This window comes from Myotis myotis, unplaced genomic scaffold (genome assembly GCF_014108235.1).
Source record: "Myotis myotis isolate mMyoMyo1 unplaced genomic scaffold, mMyoMyo1.p scaffold_m19_p_6, whole genome shotgun sequence".
Taxonomy (NCBI): domain Eukaryota; kingdom Metazoa; phylum Chordata; class Mammalia; order Chiroptera; family Vespertilionidae; genus Myotis; species Myotis myotis.
The window spans coordinates 32245263-32259925 of NW_023416368.1; the positions used below are offsets into that span (position 1 = coordinate 32245263).

A 14663-nucleotide genomic window follows, 5' to 3' on the forward strand; every position below is an offset into this window, starting at 1 on the left:
TATGGTGACCATAGTTGATAACTGAAATTTGTAGAGTAGAATTTACATAATCTCATAAAAAAAAATATATATGTATGTATATATATATACATATATATGTGTGTGTGTGTATACATATATATATATGTATACACACACACACACACACATATATATATTCATACATACATGGTGAATAATGTGTAAACTAGATGGTGGGATTCCTTTAATTATGTATACATATGTCAAATCACCACAATGTATACCTAAAACATTTTACTATTTGATTTGTCAGTTATACCTTAATAAAGCTGAAAAATAAATGTTTGAAAAACATTATTAGAGGGACATCAAGGTAAAAGGCCTCCACCAATATCTGGATTAATTCATGTGGCTTCAGGGTATGCTGTGAAACACCTGATGTTGGAAGTAATCTCACTGAGTCACATGTCCCATTATATGCTTGTGTGCATACATGATTTGAAGGTTTCATCAATACCAAATTCTGCTAGGAAAGAAGCAGAGTTGACAATTCTGTGAGCATCCAAATGTATATCTCAAAGCTGAGGTTTTAAAGGCTAAGGAAAAGGGGCTTCTTTACTACTCTGGGTTGTCTGCTTTCATGGTCATTTGTAAAAAATGCATGTCAAATGGTGAGGACATTTTAACTTCTGACAAATACTAGCCATAAATATGTATTTTTCTTTGACACAACATAATTATTATAGAAACATCAAGATATATAATGCTCTACTCTTGTGTAGAAATTACTTACCCTAAGGTTTAGTCTTTTTGCTTCACCTACCTCAGATTCTCCACCCAGAAAATGAGAATGCTAATACCTTGCTATGTATGTTTGTGTAATGAGGGGAATTAACAATAATGCTTTAACATTCTTTAAATTTGTAGGTTGTAGCGTCTATGATAGTCATGTGGACTCTGAATTTAGATTGGGTACTTATATGTTCCTTGTGAACTGTTTCTCTACTCTGACTTGGTTCAGTAGTTATTATATTTCATTTGAATTAATCTCCCCATGGCTCATTGTTGTGTAATAGTTGTATATCCTTGACCTTGCAGTCTGACCTATTTGCCCTCTTGAGCAGACCTCTAATGGAAAGTGACATAGAATCAAGCTCAAATCCCTTCTAGGACAGCTGCCATTTCATCTCTGACACACTGTTCAGATGCTCTTGAGTGGAAACTGCTTTTTCTTGGGTAGAATTGTGATGTCCAAGTCCAAAAAGGTCTCCCTAACGGGGTAGAAGCATGATCATCATAGAACAGGCTGAGTAATTTTATGAGGATTATTAGTCTTTTGTGGGCTAAATTCCCACCTGAGTCTGTGTATCCAGATGACAGATCTTGAAACTGAATTCATAACATCCTTTGAAACTAGCCCCCTTGGGAATAAAAATCAGGTGAATGCTTAGCTTTCAACTAAATTGCCTCCTCTTCTTTTGAAAAACCTATAATAATACATACTTGCACCCTATTTGTGAGTCCCTCCTCTGCTGGACTCCCAACCTCTGGTCTGCTTTGGCATCAAAGAGCAGCCACTCTCTCTGGAATAGTGGAATTGTTGAGAGTAATGGGCTCAGAAGGAGTTCATGAACTTGAATCCTAAAAATCTTTTCTCTAGCAATCTTCTATCAAAGTGCACTTTAGAAAAGTGGATGGCAGTTCAGATGCTCTTCCTAAAGGAGCATAAAGCACTCTATTAGGATTTATCACCCACAGTTGCCTTTTGAGGGAGTTGCCCTTAATTATGCCTTTTACTTTTTGCAGCTAAAGAAGCTGCTCCACTGACTAGTTTAGCAATTTCTCCCAGGAAGTGTGACTTAGGCCCAGGCAAGACGAGAGTACAAATTCTGACCTCCAAGTCTTTGCTTTAGGGCCCTCTAAAGGAAGTAAAACCAAAAGGTTCTCAGCAAGTTAAACAGTGAAATGAGCAGAAAACTAAATAAAGCCCAATTTTTTTTATCACAAGACTGAGGGACACTACTATTTTTTTTTAAATCTCAAAACCCTAGGTTTAATTTAAAAGCCTTCCTCTGTGATTATTTTTAAAAAATGGCTTAAGTGAAATACTTAGTATTCTTAATGCATGGAGGCATGACCAATAACAAACAGAAAGTGAGAAACATGGAAAGTAGTTCAAAACAAATACCCAAGTTTTTTCTCTTCAGAACATATATTCACTTATTGAAATGTATGCCATTCTAATAGTACCTGAGTAATATGAGTAGAGGTAGACTAGAAAAGGGGAATCAAAAATATGAGTAGGGCCAAGTGGAGAACCAGAAAAGTTTGAAATGTTCAAGTTCTTAGAGAGTTAGGAAATGTCTGGTCCAGGTTCTCTTTTTTTATAGTTAAAGTGCCTTGAGCTAGGGACCTGCTCAAGATCTGAAGACTAGCTGCAGATGAGTATCTGGTTCAAGCTCAAATTACACTATGGCTTTATTCTCTCCAGTCTGCCACTTTAAAACTTTGGCAAACTAAACATTATGTAACTTGTCCAAAGTCACAAGGCTGGCAAAAGTGGACCAAGGTTTCTGATTCTAGACCTTCTGACCTCAAAGCCCATCTCTCAGCCATACTTGTCTCATGATCTTCATCTGAGATAAAGGCAACAATACTATCTCATAGGGTGGATGCAAGAATTACACAAGTAATACATGTGAAGTATAGCTCCTGGTATATAGTAGGTGCTTAATAAATGTTAATAGCTTTTACTAGCAGTATATTATTAACCTCTATACTATGTCACAATGGGAAAGAATACGTTAGAAATGAACCTGCATATGAATTGACCTGCCTTTTCATCCATAAAAAAAAACAAAAAACCCAGGTTTGATCCTAAGAAGTTATGGCTACATTTTTTTAGGAGGACTGCTATGTGGCCATCAGTAAGTGGGAGATGCTCCCTGCCACATCCTGACCTCTGTAAGTACTTAGGCTCCATGGGGACAGAAAGTGAGCACAGTCCCATACAGCAGAGGTGGGGAACATCCGTCCCGTGGGCCATATAAGACCCACAAAATCATTTGGTGAGTTAATTATATGTTTGACCAAATACAGCAGACTAACTTTTAAGCTGATAATTTTGTATGGCCCTCGAATGATGTTATAAATATCTAAATGGCCCATGGCAGAAAAAAAGGTTCCCTACCCCTACCATACAGGATAGCAATGAATGTAGAAACAAATGTGTGACTGGCTTGCATGTTATTGCATCTTGTCATTGGGAACAATACAAAGGCAGCAGTATCCATGGTGGCCATCTCTATGGCACAGCCCTTGGAGAAATGAGCATATCACTAGGCAGGAGGAGACAGGATAAAACCAATACTGACTAAGTACTTTCTACATGTTACCTCATTTAGTCCTCCTATGGAACCTATGGCCCACACAAGTTATTCACATTGTACAGGTGAAAGCACAGAGAAGCATTGCACTACAGCTCAGAGAAGTTCAAGTGACATACTCAGCTTTGTACAAATGGAAATAAAACCAACAGCCCTTGACCTGTGTCAGCCATATCAGCACCCAAACCCACCACCTCCATCTCCCATGACACTCCACCTAGAACCGCATTTCAGCTCTGCTACCACTCCTCCCCCCAAGTGGTGTAGATGCTGGATAATGAATTCAATACTTCCACTTTAATAAGAATAGTTCAGGTCATCTAATTTGTCTTAATCTCAGTGATAAGACAATTACTTCTAATAAGATTTCATAATTACTCCTAAGATTCCAATCATGACATTCTTCTTTATCTCAACAATTTTTATTTGCTCTGTCCCTGGGGAACCCACAAGCCCATGGCAGAGTAACCAAGCATCTTTGCCTTGTTGCCCCACAGGTTGGGGAGCAGCACCTTCAAAAATATGCAGCGCCGTCACACAACACTGAGGGAGAAAGGCCGCCGCCAGGCTATCCGGGGTCCTGCCTACATGTTTAACGAGAAGGGGACCAGCCTGACACCCGAGGAGGAGCGCTTCCTGGACTCAGCCGAGTATGGCAACATCCCAGTGGTCAGGAAAATGCTGGAAGAGTCCAAGACCCTCAACTTCAACTGTGTGGACTACATGGGGCAGAACGCACTGCAGCTGGCCGTGGGCAATGAACACCTGGAGGTCACAGAGCTGCTGCTCAAGAAAGAGAACCTAGCACGGGTGGGGGATGCTTTACTTTTGGCTATCAGCAAGGGCTACGTGCGCATTGTGGAGGCCATCCTCAACCACCCAGCCTTCGCTCAGGGCCAGCGCCTGACACTCAGCCCACTAGAGCAGGAGCTCCGAGACGATGACTTCTATGCCTATGACGAGGATGGCACACGCTTCTCCCATGATATCACACCCATCATCCTGGCAGCCCATTGCCAGGAGTATGAAATCGTGCACATCCTCCTGCTCAAGGGTGCCCGCATCGAGCGGCCCCATGACTACTTCTGCAAGTGCAATGAGTGCACCGAGAAGCAGCGGAAGGACTCTTTCAGCCACTCGCGCTCCCGCATGAATGCCTACAAGGGACTGGCAAGTGCTGCCTACTTGTCCCTGTCCAGTGAAGACCCTGTCCTCACCGCACTGGAGCTAAGCAATGAATTAGCCAGACTAGCCAACATTGAGACTGAATTCAAGGTAATTCACCACTCACCACCCTGCAGGCAGCTTGTGCAGTGGGCTCTTCCAGGTGTGCCCAGTGGCCAAACAGGTTGTCTTCCAGTCTAACACAGGTGAAGGACTTGGGGTCCTCTCTTTCAGGCTCACAGGGAGGAGGGCACTTCCTGAACCTGTCAGATATAGGCCTGGAAAAAAAAAGCAGCCCATTATGTGGAATATTTGAAACCATGTAAGTGTGGTGGAGAGATGACTTACACACCAACTCATGCTGTAGAAGACAAGCGGCAGGCAGGCAGGCAGAATTACACTGTGGTTCTGGTGCAAATACCTCAGTTCTGCCCTCAGAGAACTTAGGAGTGCCCAGAAGTCCAGCGATGGTTTCCTAGCCCAGGTCTTGGACTTGCTGTCTCACCTGCATGGTTGTGATTGTCTTGTCCACATCTCTATCCCAACCTGAACTGTGCTAATCCTAGATTCAGTCTCATATCTAATGCTAGAAAGACTTGGCAGCAGCCTTCCTCAATTTAGCAAGCTATTGCTTTGTCCTGTCAAAGGGCTGAGGAGAAAACACATGAAAATGAAAACTGTCTGTAGAGTTGGGCTTGTCACCCCAGTAGATGGGCATGGGGCAAAGCCCTGTAATTCAGCCACCCTGATAACACTTGGACCTACCAGGTTAGCCTAGGGCAGTGTTAGGCAAATTGCGGCTCCCAAGCGGCTCTTTGGCCCCTTGAGTGTGGCTCTTCCACAAAATACCGACTTCTGAGCATGGGCCACGAAGTTTCAATCGCACTGTACATGCATGCCCGCATGTGGTATTTTGTGGAAGAGCCACACTCAAGGGGCCAAAGAGCCACATGTGGCTCGCGAGCCGCAGTTTGCCGACCACTGGCCTAGGGGATGGTGACCCATCTCCAAAGTCCACTATTCAATAGTGGGCCTATGTTTTTCCTGTCAATTGACATTCCCCCTAAAAGAGAAGACTGGGACCTAATTCTTTTGACAGTGTTCAGTAATAATTAAAAGCAAACCATTTAGTGAGCACTTACTGTGTGCCAAAGGCTGTGTCTTAATATGATGTTTAATCCCTTCAATAATCATTTATATGGATACCATTATTACCCTCATTTTAATCCTTACTCAAAGATATGTCTTTTTATTATTATTGATTTGAGAGAGGAAGGGGGAAGAGAGAGAGACTTGGAATCAAACCCACAACCTAGGTATGTGCCCTGACTGAAAATTGAACCCGCAACTTTTTTGGTGTATGAGATGATGCTCCAACCAACTGAGCCATCTGGCCAGGGCCAATTATCCTCAATTTATATGAGGGCTATCCTGGATGTTATCCTGCAGGAAATGGAGAGCCACTGGAAGTTTGTGATTAGGGTACTTACTAAAATGATGAAAGCTAGAGTTTTTGGAATTTACTTGGCTGGTAGGTAAGGTGAATTAGAAGATTTGGAGTGTGAGGCACTGCGACTAAAGAGGGGGACAATGTAGCTGTGCGTGCATGAGGCCATGGAAGCCTCTCTGTAGGAGTGGAATCACACACAATCAGGGACAGAAGAACCAGGCCTACAGGGAGTGCAGGGCACCAAAAATTGTGAATAGATTAAGAATATTATAATTAACTAGTTTTATTACATCTGTCCCCCATCTCTGACCCATTTACTAAATTGAAGACACTTCTCTACTCATGCCTTGTACATAGCCTTACCTAGAAAAATTGGTGGTTGTAGATGTAGAGATTACCCACAGAAGTTCACAAGAAATGTAGCTACTGCCTCTCCTTTCCTTGTTTCTATACAATAAACTCCACCTACCAGCAATAAAGCCAATGATGTCCCAAGGAAACCTGGTGGAATTTTGCTGTACCCTGGGCTTCAGACTAAATCTGCATATAGGTCATGTAGAAAAAAATGGGTAAGCCAATTAATTTAGATATTTCTGGCAAAGAAAAAAACAATTCAAGGAAAAAATGTTTTCTTAATTCGATTATCTGAATAATTGCACAACTCTCTACTTATCTGAAATCTGGGAGCATGCCAGCCATTCTAAATAAAATTATGCTAGACTAACATCTGCAATTACATCTGGGCTATTTTTTCCTTTTAATAAAACCCAAAGTCTGACATATTTCAGTATATATAATATCTAGAATTGGAAGTTTACTAAAAGCATTTACTGTGGTATTTTTATTTAAAAAGTAAATTATAAAAATTATGGACAGTTAAGAACCTACTAACATGATGACAAATGCTCTCTACAATGCAATGATTTAAGCCCGTGGTCGGCAAACTGCGGCTCACAAGCCACATGCGGTACTTTGGTCCCTTGAGTGTGGCTCTTCCTAAGCCTTAGGAGTACCCTAATTAAGTTAATAACAATGTACCTATCTATATAGTTTAAGTTTAAAAAATTTGGCTCTCAAAGGAAATTTCAATCAATGTACTGTTGATATTTGGCTCTGTTGACTAATGAGTTTGCTGACCACTGATTTAAGCAGATAAGAGTTCACATAAATACACATTCACTGGCTATTAACATCTCCCTTTGTTTGAAATGTCTTTCAGGTTGTTGACAAAGGGTGCATTATAAATTAACCTAAGTGTTCTGTCAGAACTGTATCACTTATTCAACTACCCTTGCATGTGCATTCCTGATATAAATCTTCTCAGAGAAGAGAATAGCTTAGCAAGAGGGAAGTCAAATTGTAATGAAAGAGTAAAGAGTAAATGCATGTGTTCTACAGTGCACTCTTTTGGAGTCTGTTCTGCCTTAAGGGAACTACACATTACTGCCTGTAGCCATGTGTTACGGAGATGACACAGGGTACAGCACAGCTATCAGGTTCTCGATGGAGATGTCATGTCATCCTCCAGAGCCTTTAAAACACACATTCTGGGAGTGACTCTCCTGACTAACACTGTGCATGAAAACCTGATTCAGTTGCTGAGGCTACTGTTTGGGAGTCATTTTAATTTACCATCAGAATAGTCCAGTTATTAGCAAGAAGTGCAGCTAATGTGAAGGTCTCCAATAAATTGTAGCTGGTGTCAGATGCCTGCTAGAAAACCATTATTTTTAGTGTGGAAATGATACAGCTGTTCAAGGATTTTCTTATGTCCCTCTAATCTCCTTGGGTCTAGAAAAATATTAAAACTCAACGTGGTCACTGAGGCCTTCCTAGCATCTTGAATGGTTCCTAGCATCCATAAATATTTAACGAAGAAAATCCTAAAAGGATGAAGCAAGTGATTACTATATCTATGGTTTAAACTCTTCCTGCATATATGGATTTAATGGAGGTATTTGATGGACATGGTGAAATGGGGAAGCATTAAAAGTGATAAGGTAGTTAAAGGGATAAAAGCAAACCACATTAAATAACTAAAGATCAATCATTAACTGCACTGCATGGTGCCAATGATCACTAAACTCTGGAGGGTACTGTGTGTCTTCTTGGTCTTGCCCACAATACCTACCATGTGGAGTCTAAGAGCCCTGCCCACAATGACATTTTGGCTGATTGGTTTATCTATGTAGTAGGAGACAGAGAAGAGGAAGCCCAGCATGGAACAGACTATTCAGAGGTGTTTCACTACTGGAACGGGCTCTGCTCTCTCTGTGTAGAGGACTTTGTCTACCTCAGTTGAGTTACAGCTTCTGCCACCAAGTACGTAATAAGGTCTCTACATTTCTCTTGAATGAGTCTGCTTGGTTTTTTTATTGATCATCTTTCTGATAAAATTGCTCAGGGTTTACCTTATTTTGTTTGTGTCTTCCCAAATTACTTGGCATTCTGTCTGTGCATGTTGTTTATTAGTGGAGCTATTGTTTTGAAAAGATTTCAGGCATTAAATCTTTTTTCCAATTCAGAGTTATGCCAACAGCAATACCTAAGAGGGATGAAAGGGGAAGGTGAGGAAAGGACAAGAGAATATTGTAGAATGAGATTCAAGGCTTTGGAAGGAAGGAGAAGCAGGATAGGAATTGGAGGGATACCTCTTGCTCTCTCATCTTTTGCTTAAATTGAAAAGTATCCCTTGTTCCCAAGTCAGAGAAGCCAACAAACACTTCACCTTAGTTATTTAAGATTTGACCATTCTCAATAATAACAAAACTGCAACTGAGAAAGCATTTTCTGTTGACAAAACATCAGCAAGGAAGCTGCTGACTGTGCTGCAGTCACATGCAATTTATCCTTACAGGGCACAGAGGGGAAGAGTAGGGGGGCAGAAAGCTAGACCTGTAGCCTATCTTGCTCAAAGTGTTGATGAATTTTCTATTTGTCAATGAGTTGCTAACCACATGCATTATGAAAAATAATGAATTATGTACTAACTAGAGGCCCAGTGCACAAAAATTTGTGCACTCGGGGGGCGGGGGGGGGGGGGGAGTCCCTCAGCCCGGCCTGTGCCCTCTCACAGTCTGGGACCCCTCAGGGGATGACCATCTGCTGGCTGAGGCCTGCTCTCCAGGGGATTGGGCCTAAGCTGGCAATCAGACATCCCTCTGGCAGCCCGGCAGCCCTCGGGGGATGTCCACTTGCCACTAAGCTGCAGTCGGACATCCTTAGCGCGGCTGAGGAGGCAGGAGAGGCTCCCACCACCACCCCTGTACTGGCAGCCATCAGCCTGGCTAGTGGCTGCGCAAAGCTCCTCCATGTGGGAGCTCACTGACCACTAGAGGGCAGCTCCTGTGTTGAGTGTCTGCTGCTGGTGATCAGTGTGTATCATAGTGACCAGTCATTCCCAGTCTTTCTGCTGTTAGGGTCAGTTTGCATATTACCCTTTTACTATATAGGATAGAGGCCTGGTGCACGTGTGGGGGCCAGCTGGTTTTCCCTGAAGGGTGTCCCGAATCAGGGTGGGGGTCCCGCTTGGGTGCCTGGCCAGCCTGAATGAGGGGCTGATGGCTGTTTTCAGACTGCCTGCACCCTCTTCAGGGTGGGGATCCCCACTGGGGTGTCTGGCCAGCCTGGATGAGGGGCTGATGGCTGTTTTCAGGCTGCCACACCCCCTTCAGGGTGGGGGGTCCCCACTGGGGTGCCTGGCCAGCCTGGATGAGGGGCTGAGGGCTGTTTTCAGGCTGGCCAAGCCTGCAACTGAAGCTCCCAGTATCTCCTTTTTTCCTTTTTTTTTTTTTATTCTGGGATTTATTTACCTTCTGTAATTGGAACTTTGTTGCAGCTCCAGCTCCGAGGCCAGATGGCTGAAAGCCTGTATCTGGGGTTTGTTTAGCTTCTATAATTGCAACATTGTTGCTTTCGGGCTCAGAGCCAGGCCGCGGCAGGCAGGGAACCTTGGCTTCCTCCATTGCCAGGGCAACCAAGCCTCATGTTCACTTCAGCTGTGTGGCTGCCGGCCGCCATCTTGGTTGGCAGTTAATTTGCATATCACCCTGATTAGCCAATGGGAAACATAGTGGAGGTATGGTTAATTACCATGTTTGTCTATTATTATATAGGATGTTTGTTTTGCCATTTGAAGGCCCATAAAAAAAGTCAGTGGACCTAAAATACCACAAATTAAAAATGCAAATGACAACAAGTCAGACCAATTTACCAAGCACTAATGATCTCTAGTGAGATCTCATTGTGGAAGGTAAAGATGTTGAGATGATAGTTTGTAAACTGCTTGCAAACTTTATCAAAGTGGAAAAGGGAAGAAGAGGGGGAAAGGAGGAGGAGTGACTGTACTGTGGTAGGGACAGCTCAGAGCACATCTGAACTCTGGCTTTGTGTAGGGAGCCAGGAGCCAGAAGCCAGGAAGCCTGAGGGAAGACCCTCCCTGGGCCTGAGGCAGAGCCAAAGGCTGAACAAGCCCATTGCCTCCAGTGGAATCTGTGTTTGCACCTATTTCTCACATGCTTTGAATATTTTTAAAATTTTTAAATTTTATAGATGAACACTCTGGGAAAATAGAGTTGAAGTTTGAAATCTTGGCTGGTAGTATAAACAAATGCCTGCTTCACATACACAAAATGACTTGAAAACGGTTTCCTTTTCCATTGGGAAAATATTTTTTAAACTGTGAAGGCTGCAGGTCTTAAAAGCAAGTTGTTATTTAAGAGACTCTGGCAGAAAACTCCTCAAAGCACTCACTTATATGCTATCCCCAATACCCTCAGTAATCTGATTGTGTCATCCAAGCTCTCTGCTTGAGTGCTTGGTAATGCAGAGCAGAAGCAGAAAGAGAAAGATGACATATAAAAGGTGATAAGCTATGATGGGATGGCCCCCCACTAAGCATGTACAAGTAAGGTGAGGTAAAAGCACGCATGCCAGTTAACAGTCCACACTGGGGCCAGGATTGTCAGCTTTTATATCTGACAGTAAGATCTGGGGACTGGCTCATCTCAGGAGAAGAAACAGAGGTGACCTCTGCCATGTTAGCTTTGTCTTTTTCTATTTCTCTACCTAAATATCTGGACGAGCACTTATGCCAGAGCCTTAAATAAATCATAACAGGAAAAGAGTTAATTAATGTGTCCTTTAATGACTATTTTTCACTGGGTCATAACTAATGCCTAAAGTTAAATGATTTTCCTCTTCTGGCGTTCATGCCAAGAGTATAAGACAGTGTACACTGGATGACAGGTATTTAGGTGGCAAAGGAGGCCATTTTGCTTAGTGAGGACAAGGGCAGTGGACAGGCTCTCATGAGCACCCAGGGCAGCCATGCTTCATTTCCTCAAGGCTTTGAAACAGAGAACAAAAAAATTGGCTCTGGAATCTGACTCACCAGGTTTCTAGTCCCAGAGTTATCCCCTGGCAACCATGCAATCTTGGGGGATCCAGTGGAAGTTAGTTTTCTTATCTGAAAAGGGGTAAGTGGGTAGAACTGTAAGAGGTCAGAATGGAATGCTTATTTTCCTCACCCAAAATCTTGCTCTTACCCTAATCTCTGTAAGTGACATCATGATTCACCCAGTTGTTAAGAGCTTTCCATGTCTCATCCCATTTAACCTCAAGAAAGTCCTGGCACATATTTGGTATTCAATACATAATATTAGCTCAGTCAATACATGACTTGGTGAGTGACTTAATGAATAACGACCTCCCAGGGTACTGATGAGGATTAAATGAGATGAACAATAGAAAACGTTGCAGAGAACCTGACACTCCCCGCCCAACATACACGAAGAACTCAGTGAGGATCCCTTTTTGTTCCCCAAAGCCCACTGGATTTTTAGTGCCACAACTTTTCCTACCAACACAACTTAAGTGTCAGCACTTCTTCTATTCAAAAGGTCTTCCTGATTTTGCTAAGCTTCTCTCCTTGCCCACCAAGACATCTTTTCAGAGCAAGAGATAGTATGGGCTGTACATGTAAATCTCTGTGGGTAAAAACAGGGGATATTTTCAATTGGAAAATGCAGACCAGTGAAACTGAGCAAGCCTGGAGTGCTGCTAAGTATTGTGAAGACACGCGTTATGGGCAGGAAGACAGAGGAGCAGAGGAGGAGAGAGAAGGAAATGGGAAGGTACAGCTCCTATGAAACACAGAGATTACTTTTTTTAAAATATCTCCATGAAAAAGATTCATCACTACACACACAAAAAAAAATTGAGAAAAAGTAATTTCCTATACAAGTATAACTATCATGATGAAATATATCAGAGATATGGAGAAAATAGAAACAGTTCTTAGAGAATATTAGTCAATGAGAAGTAGCACAAATTAAATCAAATAGAAATGAGGAAAATACAGGACTTATCTCTGAAAAAAGTTGCAATGCTATATAAGTTATTTACAATACAGTGACATTAATCAAGTGTGCTACACACACCATCAACATAGAGGCATGTGTTTTATGAGCAAATTCACCTTCAGATTAATATGGAAAATATGCCAGGAGGGTGGAATGGGAGATGGGTTGCAGACCTGCAGAATATCAGAACTGGATGAGCCCTCATTACAGAGCTACCTGATAATTCAGCATCATTAACCCTCTAGGCTCTGGGTTGGATGTTGGGATGAAATAATGAACAAAATAAAGTTCATGCCCTCAGGACCTTCTAGTCTAGTGGAAAAGATCAGCATTTTTCATACCACCACACAAATAAACACAGCTTTACATATCGTGCTAAGCAGTAAAAGGGCAATTTTAAAAGAGCTGACTTAGTGGACAGCTGACTGTGTGTGTGTGTGTGTGTACACACACACATGCACACATACAGATGTAAATGTGTTTAAAGAAAACCTGAGGTTATGGGAGAGATAAACAGACATGATGGAATGGGAAAATGGTTCTAGGTATAGAAGTAGCACATGAAATATCTCAGTGCAGAGAGGGGAAAGAGAATTGTGAGTAACTCCCATTGCAAGGAGTAAAAAGGAGAGGTAGCAGGTAACAGTGTTGAAGAAGAACACTTCAGACATGACTTTGCCATTGGCAGCTATAGCAAGAAGATGGATTTCATTTTAGGGCGAATGGAGAGCCATTGGAAGGTTTCAGCCGGTAAGGGAGTGACTCATATCTGCAGTTCGGTAAAATCCACTCTATCTACTATAGAAATTGACTGGAGGAGACATACTGAAAAAAACTGGATGACCACTATAGGAAGGAGAGGTCCACCCAGGAAGGGGATGAGTGGCACCTGAGTGCAGAAGGACCAGCACATCCCAACCAGTGGGTGATTCATCACAATCACAGTAACAGCACAGTCAGACAAGGTTCCTGTGGAGATGGAGAAACTCATTCCCCAGGTCTGGGCAAACTGTTTGTTGCAAAGCACTGCCAGCACAGAGGTCCTGTAAAGCAGGTTTAGGAGTAACAGTCCCAGAATAAGAAGGATTCCATTGGATTTTGAAATTTCTACATTTTCCAGATTCTACGGACATTTTTCTCCCTCTGTTGGCTGCATGAATCAAGTAAAATTTTCATTAAAGTAGAGGAAAGTGGCTAAATTTTATCTCCGATTTTGATTCACCTAGAGCAGGTTTGAGCATAAAGGCATGGACTACCAGTGACGGCAAACCTTTTGAGCTCGGCGTGCCAGCATTTTGAAAAACCCTAACTTAACTCTGGTGCCGTGTCACATATAGAAATTTTTTTATATTTGCAACCATAGTAAAACAAAGACTTACATTTTTGGTATTTATTTTATATATTTAAATGCCATTTAACAAAGAAAAATCAACCAAAAAAATGAGTTCGCGTGTCACCTCTGACACGCGTGTCATAGGTTCGCCATCACTGGACTAGACCTCTCCTTCTTCCTCCAAAGCTTTGGAATTGAAATTTACTCTCATAGTGCTGGAGGCCAGAAGTCCAATATCAAGGTATTATCAGGGCCATGCTCTCTCTGAAGACTCTAAGGGAAGGATCCTTCCTTGTCTCTTCCTAGCTGCCACGGTGATCCTTAACTTGAAGACACATCATCCCAATCTCTGTCTTTGTTGTCACACAGTGATCTCACTGTTTGTATCAGTGGCCCTTATCCTCTTCTTATACAGACATTCTTATAAACAGCAGTCATTTTGGATTGAGAGCCAACTACTCCAGAAGGACTTCATTCTACCTAATTACACCTGAAATACACTATTTTCAAATAAGGTCCCATACTGAAGTTCCAGGAAGGATACTATACAACCCAATACCATGGGAAAGTACCAAGTTGAGATGAACTGGGGAAGAATAAGACCACTAATCTAGCTGAACCTCACAGCAGGGCAGGATAGAAAGCTAGAGGTCAGTTATTCTGGGAAGCCAAAGATAGTCCTAAAAGTAGGAGTCAGTCTGAAGGAAAGGAAGAGATTGCTGATGCTTTCTATTGACCAAGGCACAAGTGGAGACAGAGAACTTGGAATTCTGTTTGTGCATACGGTGCTTGGGAAAGCTGGTGGATACGGGGTAGGAGGTAACTGACAGAAGAAATGGGGTTAACTTAGAACTGGGGAACTACCCCTCCCAAGTATGAGAAAAACATCTTCAAGTGTTTGGGTTTGAGGATAATGAAAATGACACACTGATTATAGAATTTTAGAAAATATAGAAAAATAGAGGAAACAGAAAGTTCAGCATTAATCCCACCATCTAAGAACAATC

General features: G+C 42.2%; 1 protein-coding gene across 1 annotated transcript in view; it reads left to right on the forward strand.

Annotated features, from left to right (window-relative positions):
• The window catches only part of TRPC7 (transient receptor potential cation channel subfamily C member 7), a 141853-nt gene that overhangs the window by 11159 nt on the left and 116031 nt on the right, over positions 1 to 14663 (forward strand). Inside the window, exon 2 of the mRNA XM_036312601.1 lies at positions 3845 to 4622. Within this exon, the coding sequence (XP_036168494.1) occupies positions 3845 to 4622 (778 nt within the window). The remainder of the gene's footprint in view (positions 1 to 3844; positions 4623 to 14663) is intronic.